Source organism: Prosopis cineraria, unplaced genomic scaffold, assembly GCF_029017545.1.
Source record: "Prosopis cineraria cultivar Desert tree isolate PC_DT_omini unplaced genomic scaffold, ASM2901754v1 PC14, whole genome shotgun sequence".
In the NCBI taxonomy this organism is placed as follows: Eukaryota; Viridiplantae; Streptophyta; class Magnoliopsida; order Fabales; family Fabaceae; genus Prosopis; species Prosopis cineraria.
This window is the reverse complement of record NW_026555345.1, coordinates 5,997,427-6,020,982: the sequence shown is the minus strand read 5'-3', so window position 1 is coordinate 6,020,982 and position 23,556 is coordinate 5,997,427. Positions and strand designations below refer to the sequence as shown.

At 31.3% G+C, this 23,556-nt stretch overlaps 2 protein-coding genes and 1 long non-coding RNA gene across 10 annotated transcripts; 2 read left to right on the top strand and 1 right to left on the bottom strand.

The window, feature by feature from the left end:
• Window positions 1-730: 730 nt before the first annotated feature.
• On the bottom strand, window positions 731-1,396 carry LOC129293951 (uncharacterized). Its single transcript, XR_008589243.1, has 2 exons — window positions 1,263-1,396; window positions 731-1,173 (listed from the first exon to the last, which is right to left on the bottom strand). It is a non-coding gene; the product is annotated as an uncharacterized LOC129293951 (long non-coding RNA).
• Window positions 1,168-6,312, top strand: LOC129293950 (homeobox protein SBH1-like). Its single transcript, XM_054932100.1, has 4 exons — window positions 1,168-1,963; window positions 2,302-2,551; window positions 5,481-5,725; window positions 5,859-6,312. The coding sequence occupies exons 1-4, from the start codon at window positions 1,526-1,528 to the stop codon at window positions 6,048-6,050; spliced, it is 1,125 nt and encodes a 374-aa protein (XP_054788075.1). The 5' UTR covers window positions 1,168-1,525; the 3' UTR covers window positions 6,051-6,312.
• Window positions 6,313-18,495: 12,183 nt separating this feature from the next.
• Window positions 18,496-23,342, top strand: LOC129293358 (chromatin remodeling protein EBS-like). Of its 8 annotated transcripts, none has more exons than XR_008589149.1 (6): window positions 18,496-18,883; window positions 18,982-19,375; window positions 19,475-19,543; window positions 20,283-20,424; window positions 21,653-21,755; window positions 23,010-23,342. XR_008589149.1 is itself a non-coding variant. In XM_054931270.1 (6 exons), exons 1-5 carry the CDS (start codon window positions 18,811-18,813, stop codon window positions 21,680-21,682), a joined length of 708 nt encoding a protein of 235 aa, XP_054787245.1. In that variant the 5' UTR covers window positions 18,496-18,810; the 3' UTR covers window positions 21,683-21,709; window positions 23,010-23,342. The 8 variants fall into 8 exon arrangements, 7 of the variants coding, with proteins under 7 accessions (XP_054787245.1, XP_054787252.1, XP_054787249.1 ...); XM_054931270.1 differs by having other exon boundaries at window positions 21,653-21,709; XM_054931274.1 differs by having other exon boundaries at window positions 18,497-18,883; window positions 21,704-21,755.
• The last annotated feature ends 214 nt before the right edge of the window (window positions 23,343-23,556 follow it).

Here is a 23,556-nt window from a genome sequence, read left to right as displayed (position 1 = left end):
AGAGACATTCGGACTGTCCCACTAGCTTTACCAGCTTTACTCGCTTTTTTCCATGTAAATAATCTCGGATTAGATTAGATGCTGTGTGTGACACACACTAAATAACAAGACAGAGAAAGAGAAATTCACAAAAGAAAACATGCATCATCATGTTACAGCAAGACACTCGCAATTATGAATGCCAATGAACATCATCAACAGTACATCAGAATTCAGAAGACAGAGACTCAGAGACTAATTAACTACAATGAACAGATTCTCGATTAACAAGGAAGATCGAAGCCCAGCGTACGTTGGATTAAGTATATTTCTTCAACCTGAGGGACCGAGCGAGGCCTTCTTTTTGTTCAGAAATGACTAAAGAGAAGACAGAAGCGGGAAAGTAGTGTGAGAGAATATTGAATGAGGGGCTGCTAATAAAAGTATAGTAGAATGGGAGAGATATGGCAAAATCTAAATTTATGCTTAACAATACGCATATTCTCGTTCATATATAGTTTACTTACATTATTGATGTCCATGCTTTCAAGTAATTCCCATGAACAAAATTTAAATGATTTTTAGATAAATAAATATATACCCCAATTACTTTGCCTCAAATCACAATCTAAACACTACCATTTTTTCGCAGAATCACCTTTTAAATAACAAAATTTTATATATTCTGACGTGAATTGATGGCGATCTTGTATTAAAAAATTTTAATAATTGAGATATTAGGAAGAACAAATTGAGTAATTTATTGTTTATTGAAAAAACATGATACAAGAAGGCGATTTCGTATTCCCAAAACCCATGGCCTGAGCATCCATCATCGGGGAGTATCAGCCAAGTAGGTGACTTGTTGGAACATCCTCGATTTGATCGTTCGTCTCTCTCTCTATCGCCTGCTTTTGTTGGCAGAAGCCATGGCAGTGTGATCAGTTTAGTGCAAGAAAAGAGGGAGAGAGTTTTTCATTGGGAAGGTAATAAAGCTTCGTGTGCTCTACAGTTCCTCAGAACACTGTTCGCACCAACAAAAATTCTTCTTTCTTTCTTCCCCAATTCCTTTTTCTAACTCAAGTTTAACAATCTCCAATCCATAATCATCATCTCTCTCTCTCTCTAGGCTATACCCTGCGTGTCTTCTGCTGCAACTCCAATTCACCCTTCCTTTCTCTGCAACTTGTTCTCCTGCGAGTAACACACAGAGAGAGGTAATACTATATCAGCAAAATTAAACACACCTATTCAACAAAGCAAATCTTCTCATCAGGCTTTACCACACAAGCCAAGTATATTTAGGATTTTCCTGTCAAAAGCCTGAAACTTGTCCCACAAAACCCGGGAGATAGACCTATGTTACGTTACCAAGAGGGGGAGATAGAGATAGACTGAGAAACAAAAAGTTTTGTCCATGGGCTTGTGTTAGATACACAATCTCACAACACTTGTTAACAAAAGCAGGTAGGAGAGAACAAAGGATCTAGAGAAGATAAGGTTATATTGAGCGTGAGAGAGAGAGAGAGAGAGAGATCTGGAGGGAATGGAAGACGGTGGTTGTAATGGGAGTTCATGTGTGATGGGTTTTGGAGAGAACAGTAACAATAGTAGTGGTGGTGGGTTGTGTGCTTCATCTCATCCAATGATGATGATGATGCCTTTTGTGACTACTTGTCATAATGTTTCCCATCAAATTCCATTCAGTCCTAATCCTATGAATAATGCTCCTCCCACACAAAGTACTCCTTTGTTTCCTTTGCCTTCTTGCACTAACACTCCTACTACTTCCAATCATCATCCCCAAAACCACCACCACACCACCACCACCAACACTACTTCTTCTGGTTCTGGGTTAGCCTCCTTTTTCATGGACGCCAACAACAGCAACAACAACGCTAGCTCTTCTTCTTCTGCCAAAGCAAAGATCATGGCTCATCCTCACTATCATCGTCTTTTGTCAGCCTACGTTAATTGTCAAAAGGTTAGAAATATGAAACAAAATAGAAAAGAACCGCTTAATTTTGACTCTACTTTTGGGTAACCTCTTAACCTAAACGGTGAGAAAAAGTAAAGAAAGAAGCAACTTGGACATCCATTGACGAGAAATTAATGATGCATATTAATTAGTCTTTGTACACGCTCTCTCTTGTAACTTCGGATCTGCTCATTTCATTTCATTAATAATTATTATCCTGTATTGGGTGAATAGTTATGATGGAATTTTTAATTAAAAAGAAACAGAACTGATTGTTAAATCTCTTAAGCTCGTTTTGACGTATCATTTCCTGTGGAAAAATAATTAAAAAAAAACTTTGGCAGGTCGGAGCTCCGCCGGAAGCGGTGGCGAGGTTAGAGGAAGCATGTGCGTCTGCTTTGACAATGGCCGCCGCTGGTGGGTCGGGGTGTATCGGAGAAGATCCGGCACTGGATCAGTTTATGGAGGCGTATTGTGAGATGCTGACCAAGTACGAGCAAGAGCTCTCCAAACCCTTCAAGGAAGCTATGCACTTTCTTCACACCATCGAGTCTCAGTTCAAAGCTCTCACTATTTCTTCCTCGTCAGATTTCGGTGATTAATTCTCTCTCTTCCTCTTTGCTCTATCAAACATGCTTTGAATTTGGATCTGAAAACTCACTGCGTTGGTCCAGTTTTTTGTTTATCCGCATGTTAACATGATGACAAGCTAATGTTTTTATGCAGAACAAGGAAATTTTCTCCGCATGTCAATGAGGGTGGTATTGAAGATTAAAATATTCTGTTCATTTAGTTCAACATGATAAGTTTTGTTTCACGAGCCCAGTTAGAGAATTTCATTTGTTCGATTGGCCTAGCTTTAAAAATCCGAACTCGGTTTTGGGTTTTACTTCAGATAAATAAAGCTAGGTTATGCTAAAAGTTCTATAGCAATCTATTCTATTTCTTCATTTTGGGTATTTGTTGTTTGATTAATTGAATGGCCATGCATGTCTTGTTTCGGAGGATTAAGGTTTCGATGCTGTCGCAAGAGAACTAACTCGTATTCTGATTCTAATCTTATGATAGTGTTCCAATTATTTCGGTTTCCTTCTGAATTCTAGCATGTATTCTAGTGTTTTCTCATTATGATGAAGTATGATATACTCGTAAGCATGTCATGCCCAAGTCGTGTAATTTCTGTCAAGACGTAAATGGATTGGTACATATATGGTTCAGGCCTCTGACTCTCTTTCTCGATATTTGTGCATTGAATGATCTTTTGTTGTTATCTAACTTATCTTGGATCATATATATGCGTGGCTTGATATTGACATAAATCTTAGTATCGCTTTAATAATCATCCTTTGTCTATGTATTTCCCCATTGGATGATTATTTACAGAGAGTTTCAGGATTATGGGTGTCCATATATATATATATATATAATAAAAGAACTTGGAAAAGAAATCCAAGAAATGGCATGTGGGGACATCTGGGACTGTAGCTTTAGGTTTTCTAAGAAGCTAGGGTTTCTTCAGACATTACATTATGCCCAGTAATGGCAATTGCGAGGTTGGCTATGGACACAGTTTTCCAGATCATTGGAACTGTAAAATGCAGCCAAAGAACGGTTATACAGTGATGACCTGAGGCCATTGGCGCAGATGGTGCAGGTGTTATTCAGGATAAAAGTCTAAGAATTACTACTATGTTATTTCTGTTCCCATTGAAGTCAAATATATATTGTATAAATTATTTATTAATATTAATCATAAGATTGGGGCAGGTGAAAATTCCGTAGTATACTTATTCTGGTCATTGACTGGTTCAAGGAGTTTTTGGGATTTAACTTGTTTGCAGGGGGTTGAAATTTTTAAGACTTGAAATTCAAACATATGTACCTGGGGAATGGGAAAAAGAATTATGCTTTATCGAAGTAATTTAACGACCAATGGAAGTTCATCAATATTATTGGATTGCATAGGTCTTGCTAATTTTTCTCATGTGGGACCGTCATTTTCTTTTATGGATTGATACTTGATAGAACTTGCAAAAAGAAAATATATATATATATATATATATGTTTGTTTATTATTTATTTTGGTAATTGGTAATATAGAATTTTTAGTCGTGCGGGCGCCTAATTAGGTTTCTTAGTTTTATAACTTAAAATCTTCCCCTCAATGTCATATCTATATGATGCTAATATTGATTGAGATCTTTAATGTTGCTGCCATCAATCAATCCAAGTCAAATTTTGCTGCTATATTGCTGTTTAACGTGCATGATGAATAGGTTATAGTGCATAATTGGATTACATAATTCCAATTTGATATAAACAATACATCTTTTTTCCACTATGCATTGTCAAAGATGTAAGTGTCTATTAATTATTAGACAAAATTCTTAGCATCATTATTTATAGTACCAAACGAAATTTTCCACCTATGCAGGTTATATTATATAGTTTCCTTCATAATGATCTGTGATGCAGCTTCACAAAATTAAGTTAAATTATCGATAATAATTATACATTGTTTTTATGAGCCGTTGTTTGATACTTTAATTCAATTTCTAGGGACTTGACCATACATGGCTAACTAATGACAAATAACTTTTCAGGCACTGGTTAGATGGGGACCCAATTGTCTAAATTATGCTGATTATGGCAGCATTAAGATTGAATTTATATGAACCACTAAATTATATATATATATATATATATTGTGTGTGTGTGTGTGTACAATTTGCATTAGTTTGATTGAATATTTTAAGTAAACTGTTTCTTATATCTTTTGTTTTCTTTCATTTATATGATCATAGGTGTCCCCAATATCACTTGTTTTCATGGATTGAAGCTCCCTCTAGGCTTTAATTACCAGAGTGTGTTTCGTCGATAAAAGTACCATAGCTAATTTTAGTGAAGCAGGCAGCTGGTGTAGAATTAGGGTTTCATGGACGTAGAATTCTTCTTTTAACCTAAACGTAGTGATAAATATAAATTAACAACTTTTTCTTTTGTTATCTAATTGTACTTGTTAATTAATGATTACAAACTTTATATGTTGGTTCTGCAGTACGGCAGTGAGGTTGTGGCCTATTAATAAACTGCTTCCAATTTTCATCAAGTTTAAAATAGTTTACTTGTTCAAGAGTTTATAATTGACTTTTTAAGTGACATTTCTTTTGGGGGAGCTCGAATGACATTTTAAGACCTCGTGAAAATATCAAATCAAGAACTCATCACAACTTAAATTTCCAAATTTCAGCACTCAATTTCCTATATTTCAGTACTGATAAAAAATTTCTGAAATTGAGTGATGTTTTAAGTGAAGCATACATGGATCCACCACAAGTGATTGTTTACATGTTTGTCATGAAAGCTTTGATGCACGAGTCTTGCACTTCATAGGGGTCTTCGAAAGTTCTACATATTTGAGACGCTCTTTAATTTGATAGTTTGTTGACGAGTCATTGCGATCATTTATATATGTGTGAATGTATATAATAACACATAAATATGGATTATGTTATTTAATCAGCATGTGGAGAGGCTAGTGATCGGAATGGATCATCAGAAGAAGACATGGATGTGCCGAAGAATCTGATCGATCCACTGGCGGACGACCAAGAGTTGAAGGGCCAACTTCTGCGGAAATACAGCGGATACTTGGGCAGTCTGAAGCAGGAATTCATGAAGAAGAGGAAGAAAGGGAAGCTTCCTAAAGAAGCAAGACAACAGCTTCTTGATTGGTGGAGCAGACACTATAAATGGCCTTACCCATCTGTACGTTCCAATATAATTCTTCTTCATTATTCTTGAGTACATTATATTAATACCTGACTTGGTGATTTATTAAGATTGTGATGAATGTTTAGTTTTGCTGATTGAATAATGAATGCATGATAATGATGAACAGGAGTCACAGAAGCTGGCACTGGCAGAATCAACAGGACTGGATCAGAAGCAAATAAACAACTGGTTCATAAATCAGAGAAAGCGTCATTGGAAACCTTCAGAGGATATGCAGTTCATGGTGGTCGATCCTTCTCATCCTCACCACCACTATTACATGGACACTGTTCTTGGCAATCCCTATCCTATGATCTAATATCACGATGCTATATATATGGTAAGTCGGGTATGAGAAGCTGTGTATTAATTGTAGTGTCAAATATTTGAAGGGCATTGAACGCTTAAACCTTGTGGGGATGATTAATTGTATTGCGTGTAGAGACTAGACAATTATGTGTAAATCCGGACTGCGAAGCAACCTGTGTAAATCCGGACAGCTCTATATATATTTTTGTCGTCAGATGCAAGGATGCTATTAGGTTTATAAAGTCGAATATAGTACTTGAACTTTGCTGGAACTTCATTTGAGCTTAGCATATGTAGCATTCATTGGCGAATTAATGTTCAATATTTAGGCTTGTTCTTGAGATGTAGAGATAGGTTGCATTGGAAAAAAAAAATTGAGTCAAATAAAACTGGGCCTTTTGGGCTCAAAGTATTGAACTCGAGTCAAATCAGCTAATTTTTATGACTTGTGCTTTGTTTGGATGGATATAAAATATAGGAGGAAAGAAAACATGGGAGGAAGGGAGATTTTCTCCCTATTTGGGTGAGGAAGAACAAATGAGAGGAAAGCAAAGTAGGGAAGAAAATGAATTGTGGAATCTATCACGTTTTCTTTTGCAACTTTTCTCTTTCCAAGTGAACAAATTTTGGAAGCGAAAATTTTTATCCCAACGTCTGCTCTTTCTCTCATGTTTTCGTGCTTACCCATCTTCAACCCACACAGTGGCTCTATTTTCAACGGCTTCGTCATCTTTGAATGTTTTTGCAGTACTCTTCAACCGAGCCTTGTGTATGGTATACAATTTTATTGTATTTTATTTATGTTTACCTCAAAAGTCTACACTGGGGGGGGGGGGTACTTGGAAGAAACGCATAATTGTGATTGCACTCTGCATGTTAAACAATTTTGCCTTTTAACCTCTTTTTTCCTGCAAATTAAAATCCATGACATCCTTGATTTTAATTTTCCTAAGACATTAGAGGTCAAGATTCTAGATTTTCTGAAGTGTAATAAATCATAGCAAATATTATTAGCCTTGCTGATCATATTTTTTGACAACCAATTCGATTACATTAATTTTAATATAATTTTTGTTTTCAATTTATTTTTACAAAAGTAATTATATGGAATAATATATTTTGATATAGGGGCATTACAATCATAATTTATATTTGTTCATTTTCTTTTCTCTTTTATTATTTTTCATTTATCCAAATATAAAAAGTGATAATATTTGTTTTTCAATTTTTTTTTAATTTTTCTTTCTATCCAAACGGAGGGTTAGAGTTAACCTATTTCACTTGTAAAATGGTTCTACTAATTGAAGTTGATGTAAGTGATATAAAATTTTATCATTCAAATAACTAGTTGAAGTTTGAAATTTAGTCCTTATATATATATATATATATATTAATTTAATTGGTAGGATTTTTTTTTTTTTTTGCTCTTAGAATTTCGGAGGAAAAAATCTTTGCTATTGGGATGGAGGTTTATTCCTTGTACTAACCAGAAAAATAAAAAAGGTGAATTGGCTCCTTTTCATGTTTAGTCTACTATAAAACTTAAAAAAAAATTATGTACTTTTGAAGTGGAGAAATGCTATACTAACGTAGTTGTTTAAGGAAAAGAAAAGGCCAAATTTAATGATAATGATGCCTAATTTGCATGGGCTGGTGCTAATAATGGGGAAATCTACTCGCTCATTATGTTGAAAAGTACTCAGCTCTCTCTAAATTTTGAACATGATTGTCATGTAAGTGAGGTCTTTTTATGGTTGTCAGTTAACATATATATAGGCATGTTTGGTTTGGACTTAATCTGAGGTTTGAGTCTCAAAAGTCAAATTGGATCAAAAGAGATACTGTTTGGATAAAAATCGTGGAAAAATGGCTGGTTTTGGGCCAAACTTAGCCATAGGGTAGAAGCTTAGTGTTTTTAGGCTTTTGGCCTTTTGTGGTTATTTATCAATATATTTCAAATTTTTAAAATTTTAAAATAATGCTTCTTAATTATATATGGGGTATTTTTTTATTTTTAAAATTTTAATTTAGTTTAATAGTTCTTCTTAAATAGATCAAATTACACACAGATATATCTTATAAAATTCTTTGTAAACTAATATATTTAAATCAACAATAGTGAATGAATGCCCATTAATGTTATAAAAAGATGCTAATCTTCCTCAATTCATTAAGTTCTATCCTTATAAATAAATAGTCAATATTAATGTTGATTTTTTTTACTAAAATTAATGATACTCATATATCATTGTTGATTTAAGGATACCAATAACTCTTAGAAAAAAATTCCGGCTATTTGAGCAAGGATTTAAACATTAATGTGTTAAATTATTGTGGATTAATTCTTTTTGCTAGGCCCAACTTTTTGCTGATATATAATATCTATTTATAGCCATATATCTATGTACAACCATATATTGATTTTTTCAAATAAAATAATACATTTTTAAGCACCTCAAAACCGTGTAAAATCCCTGCAAAATCCAGCCCACATTGAGAGTTCTAGATGGCTAGCCACCCATCATAGTCCTGCACCATTTAGGAGGGCCTAATTAGAATGGGCCGAAGATTAAATGGGCCAGAATGGGCCTCGTTTGACCGAACTATTCCATTTTTTATGGGCTAAGAACCTAATACACTAGTGATGTCCAAATGACGCTTTAATGGATTTTTTTGATGCCATGACCATCCGATGAACAGTTGAATGGGTTTTTAGACGATGGTACAAATAAGGGGAAGTCACTATCGAGATGTAAGGACTCTAAGTACTCATTGGACCCAGTAAAGAAGAAACGGTTCAGCGGCCTGTAAGGACTTAGCTGTAAAGGAATTCTCATGTCTAATGTCAAAAAATTGCTTTGATTTATGAACACTCCCTCCAGTCTTGATATAACGCAAATTTTGGAAAACTTTTTTTTCGTCTTTAATACACGACAAAGTTATAATACTAACTTTTTTTAATTTATTCCTTATTTATTTATTATCATTTAAATTTTTAGACAATAATTTATTGTGGTTATTAATTCAAAGAAGAATAAAATTAAAAAATTACATACCTTTTTTCTTTAAACTATTTTAAGGATATGCCTTCCATTTTTTTTTTAATATCATGAAGTTAATAAATTTACCTTATATTAGACCCACGTAGGTTAGTTATATGTTTGCTGAAATTAAAATGAATAATAAGACAACCAGGTGATAGGAACAAGATAATAGCATATGAAATTATGAAAAAAGTTGTCGTTAGCTTGGTTACTTTCAAACATGGGGTAACTTACTTAGTCTAAAATTAAATTCTTTCGTTTAATAAATTTTACATGTTAATATCCTATAAGGAAGTTGTCATTACTTGTTGTCTTCTTGTCAATTTCAATGGGTATAACTTATGCTATTTAACCTAAAATTTTCACTTAATAATTTTTTACTTATCAATGTAGTATGAGGAAGTTGTCATTGGCCATTTCCGTAATATAATTACTCGTTGTCTTAATGTCAACGTTCTTGAAGACCTTAGAGCCATTTATCTTTTCATGTGACTTTGAATAATTATATCCTTTCATGAGATTAAACTGTTGTTTCCCAATTAACATGGATAATCATGTACATATGCCACGCATTACATGTGAAAAAAATGAATAATTAATTATATAAAAATTTTGAATTTTGAAAAAATATTTTATAAGTGACATAATTATGAATTCTATGCTCTATGAGTAGCTGCTCATACCTCCTATATTTAGTATTTTTTCATCTCTCATACCTCTTAGTGAATGATTGTAGAAGAGTTTCTCAGGTTAATATCTTTCTACTCTTCCCAAGTTTACATACTATATTATTCTATCCTTCTTTATTATTTGTAATATTAAAATTAAGTTTAAATAGTTGACGGCCTATAAAAAGGTTATGCATAAAGCATTGGGTATTCAAGTGAATGGACTATACTCTATTATTTTCACTCTCAATTCTTCTCGCCTTGCTATTATCTTTTCTTCCCCTCTTTCTTCTTTTTTTTATAACACATATAAATTAATACGCAATTTAGTTTTCAGCAAGTTTTTGATTATTTTGAAATATTACAAAACTAATAAGATGCCTATGTTTGAAATAAATTGCATTTATTGCAGAATGTTACTATACATTGGTTGTCAATTTACATCCCTAAAAATTCATTTAGAAGAAGCAACCATTTGTTAGATTTAATAAAACTACATCTTAGTTTAAATAGACTTTTGAGGGGAGGCCCAAACAAACCCTTAAGATTCATTGTGTGGAATGCGTGTCCATAATGATGGGGAAGTCTTTTTTTTTATTGTTTTAAATACAAGAATTTAAGTAAGTTAGATCATATATTCATCAAGACTAATGAATGACTTCATATTCACAAATTATTTATAGAAATACTTTACATATCACTTACCAACAAAGTTTTTATACCGGTAGTGCTATTTGATCATAATTTCATATGTTATAGATCAAATCTTTATCAAATATAATAACATTTATTAGTAAGTCTTTTTTTTTTTTTTGTATTAGTGCCGGGCAGTTTTCATTTTATGCCCGCTTGATTTCATACTCAAAATTAGTTAAGCATTTTATTAAGGAATATTGCCTATTATTATACCGCCTTCATTTTATTAACAGTTGGGTTAATTAATGTGATTCATCCATAAATAAGACTATCATAATTAAGGTGTCTGGCACTTAACATGTGTAGAATATAAAATATAAATAAAAATAAATTGCTTCTTTATTTGTGTAGATCTCAATTATTTTCTCTTTCTCTTCTTTTTCAAAGTACCCGTGTGTCTCACGTTATTTATGTAACTTTATGATATCTATTGAATGAAATTTGACCAACATTAATGTGACTGGGAAATACTTCTTTTAGGTTTATGTATAAAACTTTTTAACCACTCATAGATTAAGAAATGTGACTAAATTTGTTAACAGTATTAAATAAATTAATTAGCTTGCATAAGCATTTTTTGATATAATTCAGAATTTTTTTTTGATATAATTACGCATTATTCTTGAGCCACATTGAGTAAGACCACATTAAGGGCAAAGTTTTTTTCAACAAGTATTTTAATATAATTACATATTCAAAACTCAACCTCAAGTCTACTCGTTAACCTAATATAACCTTTTATCAGTTAAGCAACATGCTCATTATTAATGTTTCATTAAATTTTATACTGTGTTTGATTGTCTAGCAACATGCTCATTATTAATGTTTCACATAAATTTTATAATTGAGAACATGTTTTAAAAAATATTTTGTATCGAAGACTAGAGGCAGCAAGGTTCTTTAGTGCTATGCTATCTGATCATTTATTGGTATATTCCCTTTATTTTTTAATATAAGAAAAAAATCATACTATAGTTTAAGAAAGTTAATTAAATAATAATTATAGATAAAATTAAAAATTTGAACTGAATCACCCTTATAATTAATAAAAAAATTTCTCTTGTAAAAATAAATTTTAATTTTACGATAAACAGTTTGAAAAAAATGTCATAAATAATTCTTGAATTTTATAATTTTGTTTATAAAAGAATAAGAAAACATATAACAGTTTCTATTACATTATAGTAATAAAAGGAGGGAGTACATGTACATTTCCCCGTCAATCACTCCCATCATAAAAAATTGACCAGGATTAATTGGTTGGGAAAAATTGATAATTCTCTTGATTTCTCAACCTCCTCCTTTTGAAATGCTTGCATTGTGTGGATCTGCGTTAATTATGCTACGTCAGACATTGAAATTCAAGTAGCTTTGGTCAACAATGCATTAATATTGAATTGACTTTTACTAACATTAAACCAATGCTTCTTACAATCCTTCTTATAAAGTAGTGAGAGAATGACTTTTTTTTTTATATTTATAAGACATATTATTAATTTTTTATCCATAAGTTCCCTTTTTATTCCCATTAAATATCAAATATTAGTGAGAAAAAAAGTATATTATTAACATAATTATATTTTATAGGAAAAAAATTGAATTTTTAGGTAAAGTTAATGAATTTTAAAATTTTTCTTGATTTTAATAAAATATAATAAAAATAACTTATAAATAAGAATGAAAGAATAATATTTTTTTTTTCTTGTCATACATATATACTACATGAATATACAGTTGCACGCACACATTCTCTTCACTCAAAATTATAAAGTATTTTTAATTAATAAACATTTAGTCAATAACAATTAAAATTACATTACTTTTATGTTTATTCTTATTAAATAAGGTATCTTAATTGGAAAATCTTATTTATTTCAATTCCAAACTAAGGACATTAAAAAAAATCTTGTGTTAATTACATCTCAAAAAATCAAAATATCTTTTATTTTTTTAACGTGATACTTCAAAACAAGATATTTTATATATTACTAAACGGATGGAATATATATAGGGTTTTGAGAGGGAACATTGTTTCTCTTAATTATGTCAGTCGGGGTTATGACCTTGCCCTGTCTCATTGGCCTTTTTGTTTTCATCTTCCTTAATTTCATGGTCATGTTCTTGGAATCGTAATAATGTTGTAGATTAACACTGGAAAAATTAATTATAAAACCATCCTTACTTTTCACCAATCATGAGTCAATGTGCTTTTGCTCGATTAGTCGATCGCCGGGGGCTACACTTGCTTCTAAACTTCAAGCCCTTATACGCAACGCTCATAATTGACATCTTCAGATCCAGCAACACAAGCAATTCTTCGCGCAATACTTGTGTTCATTTATATGAACTGGAAGAAGATTTTTGAGTGCAAAATGAATGTTAATTTCATTTTATTAATAATAATAAAAAAAAAACTCAGGTATTTGGATTAAGCATGTTCTAATTTTACTTGATTTAATTTTTTTTAAGCTTATTCAGGGTAAAGAAAAAAAAATTCTAGACTAATTTTAATCATGTTGAATGGTTCTTGTATTGATCAAGTTCATTTTTTTTTATTGTTTATAAGTATCTCCCTTAATTATTGAAAGCAATCTTATTTAATATATGATCGGATATTAAATATGAGCACCATAATCTGCTATGGTGTGAGAAACTAGATCCAACCATGTTTGTATATTCAAATTTATTTTATTTATGAAAGAAAGAACATATAAGGTTTGAAGCAAAATGAGAGATTTGAAAGTGCACAAGGGTATTTGTATCAAATGAACTTGTTAAAACTTTAATTAAACTTGTTACATTTAACTTGTCAATTTACAATAATCACTTGTTATCATAGTAGAACATGTAGAAGGTAACTTGTTAATATCTGAATTTAACTTGTCATTTTAGTAATTTTCACTTGTTAATCTATGAAGGGTAGTTGCAAACTGGGAGATTTAAAAATCCATATGCACCTATGTGAATATGTAATTTTATTAACATTTAATTGTAAATTTACAAAGGAAAACTTGTCAAATTCTTGAATTTTCAAATCTCCTAATTTGAAACTGATGACAATATATGAACAAGTAAAATTAAAAAAATGATAAGTTGAAGGGTTTAACGACTCTACTTATGTTCTTATGTTATAACAAGCCATGTGGACACACACGCTTCACTAATATTTAATTGTTAATTTACAAAAGGCAACCTATCAAATCTTTGGGTTCTCAAAATCTCTCATCTTACATCTGGCCCTCAAATTAATAAATAAAGTTAATAAAATGATAAGTTTAATTAAGATTTAAACAAATTCATTTCATGTGTATAAATTAGTAGGTTTGAAAATTCACAATAAACCTATACAAACACATTATTTCACTAACATTTAATCACGAATATAGCTGGCCAAACAAAAATTGCTAATATACAAAAGGTGAACACATCAAATTTTTGAATTTTCAAATCCTCCAATTTGCAACTAAGTTTAACTATCGACTTTATGCTGTAATAAGTAAGTGGTTTGGTTTTTTGATCAAAAATTGAGTGAAACTGTAAAGACTTATAAATATATTTTTAAATAAAATAGATTTTTAATTTTACTTACATTTAAATAAAAAAATTAAATTTACATTGTATTCTCCTTTATAATTAATAATTTTAAATAGAGATAATATTAAAAAGTTCTTAATTAATATTCATCAAGTGTTTTGTATGAAAACGACACATCTTTTGTAAAAAGTTGCTTATAATAAATTTTTAAAATCTCAAGTTTATAAAAGGCTCCCCTGTAACAAGGGAGGGGTATTAACTGCATGCTTTTGCCCTGTGGTATTGGTAAATTTTCGTCATGTGATGCCTGTAGCCTGTAGGCACAATTTTGAATTTTATTCTAATTAAACAATCAACATTCGGACCCAATTGCGAGGTTTTTAAACCTTCTTCATTCATGAAATACTCACAGCTTTATTTAAACCCCCTGTTGCCACTTGCCAGTCCAGTCCAAATAAAATCAAGATGGTAAAATGATAACAAAATTTGTTTAAAATTTATAAATAATAATTTAATCTCTCAAATGTCATACACTTAAATTTCTAAAAATTTTTTTATTATTAATGAATTTATATTAATGATTAAATTGTCCTTGTTGAAAATAAAACGATTCACAAATTTGTTTAAATAATCATAACTTTTTTATTCGCACTAATGTAACAATAAATTATAATTTTATATGTTAAATTCTTGCTTTGCTATTGCATTATTGTGAATATAAAAAAATTGTAATTATTTAAATAAATTTATAAATTATTTTTTTAACAAGAATAATTTGATTATTAATATACATTTATTAATGACAAAAATTTTTTAAAAAAATTTAATAAAATAATTATATTTTAAAAAAATTAAATTATTATTTATATATTTAAAAAAATTTTATTGTCATTTTTCCGATTAACATTGGCTTGTTAGTATGAATACAAATAAAGTAAGAGCATTGGCCGGGACACGTCTTAGCGTGATGTGACCAAGCCACACGCTGTGAACGCGTAGCTGAATGCTTTTGCAAGTCTTCCACTAAAAATAGCCGCGAAGACCGCCGCTCCCAGACAATTGGTGTTGATGCTGGTGCTTATAGGGAGGGTGATTTAAAAAAAAAAAAATTTAAAAAAAAAAAGGAAGAGAGTTAGGATCACTTTTTATACAAAGTTCTTTTCCAATTAATCCTCCTGCCCTAAGCGATAATTTAAAAAAAAAAATTAGTCCTTTTGAGATATTTATAGCCTCCTCTGGTGGTTGATTTCTCCAATATAGAACCAACTTGCTAATTATAAATGCTTGAATACTACAAATCATTTTATCAACCCCATGCTTTCATGCAAAAAATTTGTGTCTATTTCATGTGAATTAGTGTCAATTTTTTAATTTTGTTTAAAATTAACCTTGAGTATGTTCCACTGTGTTGGATAAACATATTTCTCCATCTGTGTGAATTTAATTTTCTCATTTAGCCTTTCTCTCTTTTCAAAATACACAGGTTTGTGTGAACTATGTGTTTTTTTTTTTAAGAAAAAAATAAAGGAAGAATTTCATTCAAGGACCTCTAAAAAAAATTATTCATAGATAATGAATAATACGGAAAGGATTGTTATTAAAATAAAAACATGACTCATTTTTTTTAAATAAAATTTGTTATTAGTTATTGTTTGTAAATATTTTTTTAAAGGGTCCTTAAATGTGATTCTTTTAAAATTAAATATGAAGTGCTAATAAGTCAAACAAACCCATTTCTTTTCATTGTATGAATTTCAATTGTTGTTCCCCTCTTCTTCTTCTTAAAAGTGATGTAATAATCCGTCCACTATGCATATTAAATTAGATTTGATAAGCATTAATATGTCATAGACAAAGCTCTTGTTTCCCTCTGCCGTTTCAAATTTATGTGACTCTTTGTGAATTATATGTGAGATTAAATCAAATTTGAAGAGCGCAATAAGTGAGCTCTCTTTCAATAATACACTTAGCAATGAAAGTCATGCCAGCTTGTTTTACAATATTGAAGATTTAAACAACTATACACATGTACTCACTTTATTTTTAAATACTATTTTATTCATTTTATAAATTACTTTTAATGCATTCACTGAAATCAAGATGAGTTAGTTAGAATAATAAAATTATTTTAAAAATAAATAACTTTTAAATTTTATCTCTAAATTTGAGAAAGAGTAATTTGATTTGTAGAAAAAATTTTCTTAAAAATTGAAATATTGGGGTAATTTTAGAATTATACATAGAAGGATAAAAAAAAGGGAAAATGACTTACATAAACTATCCTATATCTTGTTATTATTTATTATAAGTAAAATTATGAATTTCAAAAAGTATTAATTACATTTTTTTCTAATTTTTCCTCATAATTGAATATTAAATAGTACCATTGAATTAGAGAAAAAATAAACATTAATTATAAGGGCATTTCAGTTCAAACATTTCAATTTTAGACATAATTATTATAATTAATTAACTAATTTTTTTAAATTGTATAAATTAATTAAAATTTTTTTATATTAAGTTACTCCTCTAATTTTATTTATAAATTACTTTTAACTTTATTTGAAAATTAAATGAGTTTTGAATTTTATATTTATTAAATATATATTTTAATAATATATTTTTTCATAAATATTTAATAAAAATAAAAAATTTATAATAAAAATTTAATAATGTAATTTATGTATAGAAATCAAAAAACTCATTTTAGCCTGCGGAAAGGGCGATGAAGAGGGACCGGGCAAATTCCTTGTTTGATGTGCAAAACTTTGGGTTCCCGAGAAAGGTATTGAATTGTCCGTCAAAATGGAAAAAAAAAAAAAAGAGAGAGAAAAAAAGAAAAAAAATAAAAAAGAAAAATGAAGAGGGGCCAAATAAAAATTTGTGAGTTCTTGGGAAGAAAAATTTAGTTGACTATTTTATCCTCAATAAATTTTCATAATGACCCACTTGTCATTAAAAAACACTCAGCCTTCAAACATTGTTCTTCTGTTCTAGCTTTTTTAACAACAATCATGAAATCTAATGCTAATAGAGCTTTTTTGTTTTTTTGTGATAATAAATGCTAATAGAGCTTTGAACAACAACGGTGAGTGCACGACGACAATGTTAATTTTGCTGCCAGTCCATCGATGCTATATTTGACCTTTTTTTTCTTTTTATCACTATTGACATCGATGTCTGATCTAATATCTCATTTTTAGATCGTTGCTCACCTTTAAATCTTCTATGTACTACTATCTTTGTTCTCCATTTTCAGAGATATTAGATCGTTGCTCACCTTTAAATCTTCTATGTACTACTACCTTTGTTCTCCATTTTCACACGCCCAACCATACTTGTCTTGGGTTTTCTTCGTAGTTCATCATGTCCAAATCTATTTTTTAATTGGTGGAAGAATCATTTTTGATGTAGGGATATTTTGGTCTTATTTTTAGGAATGTTAAATCTTCCGTTCCATACCTGAAGTGTATCTGTATACCAAATATCAAAATTTCACTCATTTGTTCAGAAATATATACATTGTTTTTTTAATTTTTTTTATTTTATTTCCTATTATCATCCCTATTCCTATATTTATTCCATAAAAAGTGCTTTCAAAAACACTAAACATGGCCTAAGAAACTTGTTGATCACATCATTATATTTAGTGTAAAATCGACTTTTATTTGACTATAGCTACAATTAATCCAAATCAAAATTGAAACAGATCTCATAGATGTAATGCTTTCTTAGCAACGGGCAGGTTTTTTTTTTTTAAATTATTGTTATTATGATATAAAGACATGTGAGAGTTTTCTTATTAAGTAGTACTCTCTTCTCGTCATGATATAAAATATTGGTAACTAATTTGTAACCTTAAAAAAATAATAATTGAGACTTTAATTATATTTCTTAAAAAATTATATCTTTTTAATTATACACTTATTAAATATTTTATATAAATATCTTCATAATTATATAAGTGCTTGAAAAAATAATCATAAAAGCTACCCATATTTTATATTTTGAATTAAGCATGGTTTTAAGAAGATGTGTTATATTGTTAGATAGAGGAAATAAAAGATACTCATTTTAGTCTTATTTATAAGGTAAAAAGAAAGAATTTTTTATCGTATTTATAAATTATATTATTAAATTTTTACAATAAATTTTTTTTTGACCTTTCATTGAATATTTGAAAGAGAAAATAGATTGTTAAACTATATTTAATGAAAATAAAATTAAAAATTTATTAATTTTTTTACAAAATTAATAAATAGCAACATGATAGATTTATAAATAGGAACAGGGGACACGTACGTTTCTTTGTATTCCAATCCCACGAGATTCCATTAGATGTCCTGCCACTAGGCAGAGGAAAGGGAGTCAAGGGGCAGTGTCTGTAGCTGTAATTTTATCTTGTTTGGACAAAGCTTGTCGCTATGAGACAAACTCACAAAAGGAAGGCACCTGAATACGCGTGTAAAAGTTTAAAAGAAAAAATAGCCCAAAAGAAAGAAAATGAAAAAAAGAGAAGAGAAGAAAAAACGTTAGAAACGTCAAGGCAAGGGATTGTGGATTGGCCATTCCTAACGGACATTGTAAAGCAGGAAGCACAGATTGCAGCACCAATCCCCAACAATACAACAACAGGGTCGTCACCAAACGTTATAATGAGCTTGACCGCATTCTATAAAATTGACTGTAACTCAGGCGAAGTGTCACCGTCTCACTCTTTTCCATTCCTTAGGGTTCCTCCTCCTCTGTTCTCCTTCCTCCCCGAAACTTCTTATTAGGTTTTCCAATTTCACATTCCTTCTTCTTGCCTTAACGTCCCCTTGGTCTTATGGCGAAAACTAGACCCGGCAGGAGAGACCTCGATTCTTACACTATCAGAGGCACCAACAAGGTCGTTAGAGGTAATCCCTCGTCCTTGCTTCTCCAAATCCGTGCCTTTTTCTGTTTCTCTGTTGAAATTTGTTTCTTTTTTTTGCGTTTCTTCTTTTTCCTACGGAAGCGAGCGAAGTGGGGTGTTTGAAAAACTTGTGCTTTTGTGGTGGATTTGCAGCTGGAGACACTGTGTTAATGCGACCTTCCGACACCAGCAAGCCTCCGTACGTGGCGCGAGTGGAGAAGATCGAACAGGACAATAGGAGCAACGTTAAAGTCCGTGTCAGGTGGTATTATCGGCCGGAAGAGTCTATTGGGGGACGCAGGCAATTCCATGGAGCTAAAGAGCTGTTTTTGTCGGACCATTATGATGTTCAGAGCGCTCACACCATTGAAGGCAAGTGTATCGTGCACTCTTTCAAGAACTACACCAAGCTCGAAAATGTAGGGGCTGAAGATTACTATTGTAGATTCGAATACAAGGCTGCTACTGGGGCTTTCACACCTGACCGTGTAGCTGTGTGAGTTTCTTGGCGTTTCTCTTTTCTTTTTGATGGAACTTTTGTGTTTTGGGCATAGGAACTAATGGGGTTTTGTTGTTTTGGTTTGTTATCTGGAAGGTATTGCAAATGCGAAATGCCTTATAACCCAGATGACCTCATGGTGCAATGCGAGGGGTGCAAAGATTGGTAAAATCATTGTTTTCTGCCTTTCCTGTTGGCTATTTTTGCATTTTGTATCGCCTATTGGACTTTCAGATCTATTGGTTCAGCGTTGAAGTTGCATTTGCGTTAATGAAGATAGTTGACGGTTTCACCGCTTGCTGAAGGTGAAGAGTGTTACAAGGTCAATATTGGCACTACAACCGAAAAGGGAAGAATGAAAATAACTCGAAGACTTCAAGAAGCCTCAGGAAGATGTCTCCTGAAGTGTCCAATAATTTGAATCGACTTTGAATTTGTTGTTGAATCTCTATATGGACATGATTTTCATGTCAGTCTCGAGAAAGCAATTCACATGGGCAGTCAGAGAGAGAGAGAGGAAGAGAAAGGATCAAATCGAGACTAAAGAGGAGATAAAAGTTTCTGTCTGCAATTCGGCTGCTAATGCTAAAATCATTATTCTGAGTTTTGCTGTCGTATTCCCCCAATTTGTGTCAGACAATAGATATTAAATGATGCAGGGGTCAAATAGTTTTATCTCAAAGTGCAACCATTTTCCATTTATCAACTAATTTTATCTGGAATCACTTTGATTTGTTTTGGTTATTCACTGATCTTATTAGGTATCACAATATTTTTATTCTGATAGATTGTGAAATTTATGAAGTTTCCAAGAAGTCGTATTATTATACGGTTTTTGATATCTTAATTATTGTGCGTGTGTTTTTATGAAATTCCTATTTCAACCTTTGTAGATTTCTTGTAGGTACCATCCTGCTTGTGTGGGCATGACTATTGAAGAAGCAAAGAAACTGGACCATTTTATGTGTTCTGAATGTTCATCTGATGACGACATGAAAAAGATGCCCCAAGCTACATATTCTGCATCTCCAGCTGATGATGGCAAGGTGAGGCTGCCTGTGTTTAGTCCCGAATAATTTGGAGACATGCTTTTGTACCAAACCATAAAATCCACTCTGGCAGAGTTACAGGAGGACCAAATCAGATTAACTCATTCAATTAGATTAGCATGAAAAATCATCTGACATGCATCCTATTTCATATAATCTAACATCCGTATTGTGTTATTTCTGTCCAGGTGCCAAAGTTAACTTCTTTAATTCTGTTTTTTACGTTTTGTTTATATTTTTCCTTGACCCAAGAGAGTTTAACCTTCCCCCTTCTTTTTTTGGTTCAATTGTGTTTCTCAGCAAAGTAAAATTAGCTAATGCTGTAGAACAATAAACAGAAGATCTTTAATGCAATGCCCACCTTTCTACTTAAACATTTTGTTTCATGTTCCCTTGATTTTCTTTAATGCACTTGTGTGACAGTCATATGAATATAGTTGACATTTAGTGGACATGATGGCCTCAATATTGAATCATGTTCAATTTGACGAGTTTTTAATCTCTAGCCACTTGTAATGCTTTTGCTTGATTCGTTTATATCATTATTTAATCTGCACTGTGCATACTTAATTTCTATGCTTGCTATACCTTATCTCATCTGCCAATTTTCAAACGGGGGATCCCGAAGTCTCTGATCAAACCACTCCTCCTTTAAAGATCCATTTCCCATTCTTCCTCTTGTATTGACCTCAGGAACTTCTAATGTTTTCACGGAGAAATAAATTTCAATTACTTTCTTATATTTGGAAATCAATAATATAAAGGTAAAATGTAGTACCTGCATGATGTTCCTTGTAATGTGGTTTTGGCTAAACTATGATTTGGTCGATGTTTTTGTGCTTTATCTAGATGCTGGTAATACGTGAACCGTCTTCAACTCGTTGTCATAGATATACTGGCAATACTTTCAAACTAATCACTTGTCTCATATTTCCCCCTTTTTTATGGGAGGGAGGCAGATAATGGAGGATGGTTTGCAATGTTTAGATTGTAACTGTTTTTTGTGATTTGATTCTTGCCAAGCTTGCTTTAAATTTTGTGTTCTTCTGATCTATCTCCACTTTGGTTTGCCCGTAATTAATTTTAATATATTTGCATCATTCTTTTGGATGTTCACATCAACCAACTAAGCATGAGATCTGAAGTCATGATTACTTAGCTTTTGACTGATTTCAGATCCTGTTAGTTGTTATACGTGCTGATATCAAACTTAAATCATTTTTAGGCCCACTGCATCAACATTGTGCAGCACTGAGCTGGTTTTTGGTTTGACTAGGTTTAGGTATGTTTGGGCTAGGCATGTAACTGCAAATCTGGAAATGTGCTAGGTGATTCTTTTTTTACTTTTGAATAAATTCTAGATTTAATTTACCATGTTGCTGTCATTAAGAAAATTTGAAATTTTGGTTGTACTTGTACATCTGCATATTATAATTATTGCTGTATGGGTCATTTCTCATTGTGCTGGACCTCCACTTTTCTTCATTTGGTGCGTCTTCTAGATTTAGAACTGCTTATTTTGGGGTAGTTGAATTGTGTAAGTACATGTTAAAAGGCTTTTGTTCCTTGGGGGCATAGCTTCCGCTCAGATATGCTTTAGAGTTCGAATCTTTCTCATATTTCCTTAGGTAGTGCTTGGATTAGTGAATTTGGATTTGAAATCTTACATTTGAATTCTCAAATTTGAAATCCTTATATTTCAGATGCATGCACACACAAGTAAATCTAAATCTATAAATCTTAAAATGTGCAAACAGATGCAAATCCAACTCCAAATTTTATGTATCCAAACATAGCATTATGTGATTTTAAAATTCTTAAAAATATTCATTTTTGGCACGTTTTTCCTGATAAGATTATTACATTAAGTGACAGGACTCAACTATTCTGCAAATGTAGATACTGTAGTTGTAATCCTCAGTTCCTCACATTAGCACCTTGTCATGTTATCTCATGCTTGACCTTTTGTTAAGTGCATTTATCAGTTGGGGATTCTAATGATATCATCCTTCAGTTCTATTTATAAGTTATTCTTAATATATTTTATCGAAACCGAGGAAAATCTTAAAATTTATTAATTTTATCTAAAAATTTTATAAGCTTTCAATTTTATCCTTATTAAGTATACATATTTTTAATAATATACCTTTTTCCCTAACATTTAATGTGGGTGAAGAGGGAAACTTGAGATAGAAAGTCAATTAACATGACTTATAAGTAGGATAAAAAAAAAAAAAAATCTCTTTGTCTTGTAAATAGAATTGGAATGAGTGTCAATTTGGTGGGACAAAAAAAAAAAAAAACAAAAACGAAAACAACAACGAAAACGAAAGAAAACGAAAACAAAAAAGGAAGAAAGACTATATCTGGTCTGAATTCTAATGGTGAAGGGTGCTAGTAGTTATCAGGTCTTGAGATTTCTGTTCTGTTATCTGTCAGATAACAATGTCTGATGCCAAAAAGAAACAATTAATAATCAATGATCATTAAGGCAAGTTGACTGACGTTGTTAATATACTTTGTGTTCTCTATAGTTGATGATTTTCTGACTAAGCTGCTGAAGGCATGAACAAAATTTGCAGGTGGAGCCCAAGAGGAGGAAAAGATGACCGCTATGCAGAAGAGTTTAAACCCTTTGGAGAGAGAGAGACAGACAGACATGAAATGACTCATGCTCAATAATTTGGCTATATCTTAGCTGTTGGGTGTGTTTTGGTGTTGTTTTGTACAGCTTCGACCAGAGGCTATCATCAACTAATTAATGATTATAGAACATCCTTGTGTATTTGGCTCAGGCTGTAAGGCTATTATTATGTATGTATCTTAGATTTATCATCGTTTTGATCTGAACTGTCCCCTTCTGTGATACATGAAACCTTAAACATGTCAGTAAAGAACCAAATTCTCATCTGAAATTGAGGTCCCAGTTTTATTTATTGTTTCCGTTGAAATTATGGGAAATATAAGATGTTATTTACACGGAGAATTTTAAATCTATTATCTAGTTAGCTCTTGGTCCTATTATACAACGTCTGAATCTTATAATCTGGATAACTGATTATCTGCTGAAATAAGGGTAAAATAATTAATTGAACAAATAATGAAATATATTAGTCAGCTTAATTTTGT

What these genes read in the sequence shown, in the direction of transcription:
- LOC129293950 (XM_054932100.1), top strand. Translation starts at nt 1,526, where the DNA reads ATGGAAGACGGTGGTTGTAATGGGAGTTCATGTGTGATGGGTTTTGGA. An exon ending in CCTACGTTAATTGTCAAAAG is followed by an intron (nt 1,964 to 2,301) that starts GTTAGAAATATG and finishes AAACTTTGGCAG; the next exon opens with GTCGGAGCTCCGCCGGAAGC. An exon ending in TTCTTCCTCGTCAGATTTCG is followed by an intron (nt 2,552 to 5,480) that starts GTGATTAATTCT and finishes TTATTTAATCAG; the next exon opens with CATGTGGAGAGGCTAGTGAT.
- LOC129293358 (XM_054931270.1), top strand. Translation starts at nt 18,811, where the DNA reads ATGGCGAAAACTAGACCCGGCAGGAGAGACCTCGATTCTTACACTATC. An exon ending in CACCAACAAGGTCGTTAGAG is followed by an intron (nt 18,884 to 18,981) that starts GTAATCCCTCGT and finishes TTCCTACGGAAG; the next exon opens with CGAGCGAAGTGGGGTGTTTG. An exon ending in TGCGAGGGGTGCAAAGATTG is followed by an intron (nt 19,544 to 20,282) that starts GTAAAATCATTG and finishes GATTTCTTGTAG; the next exon opens with GTACCATCCTGCTTGTGTGG.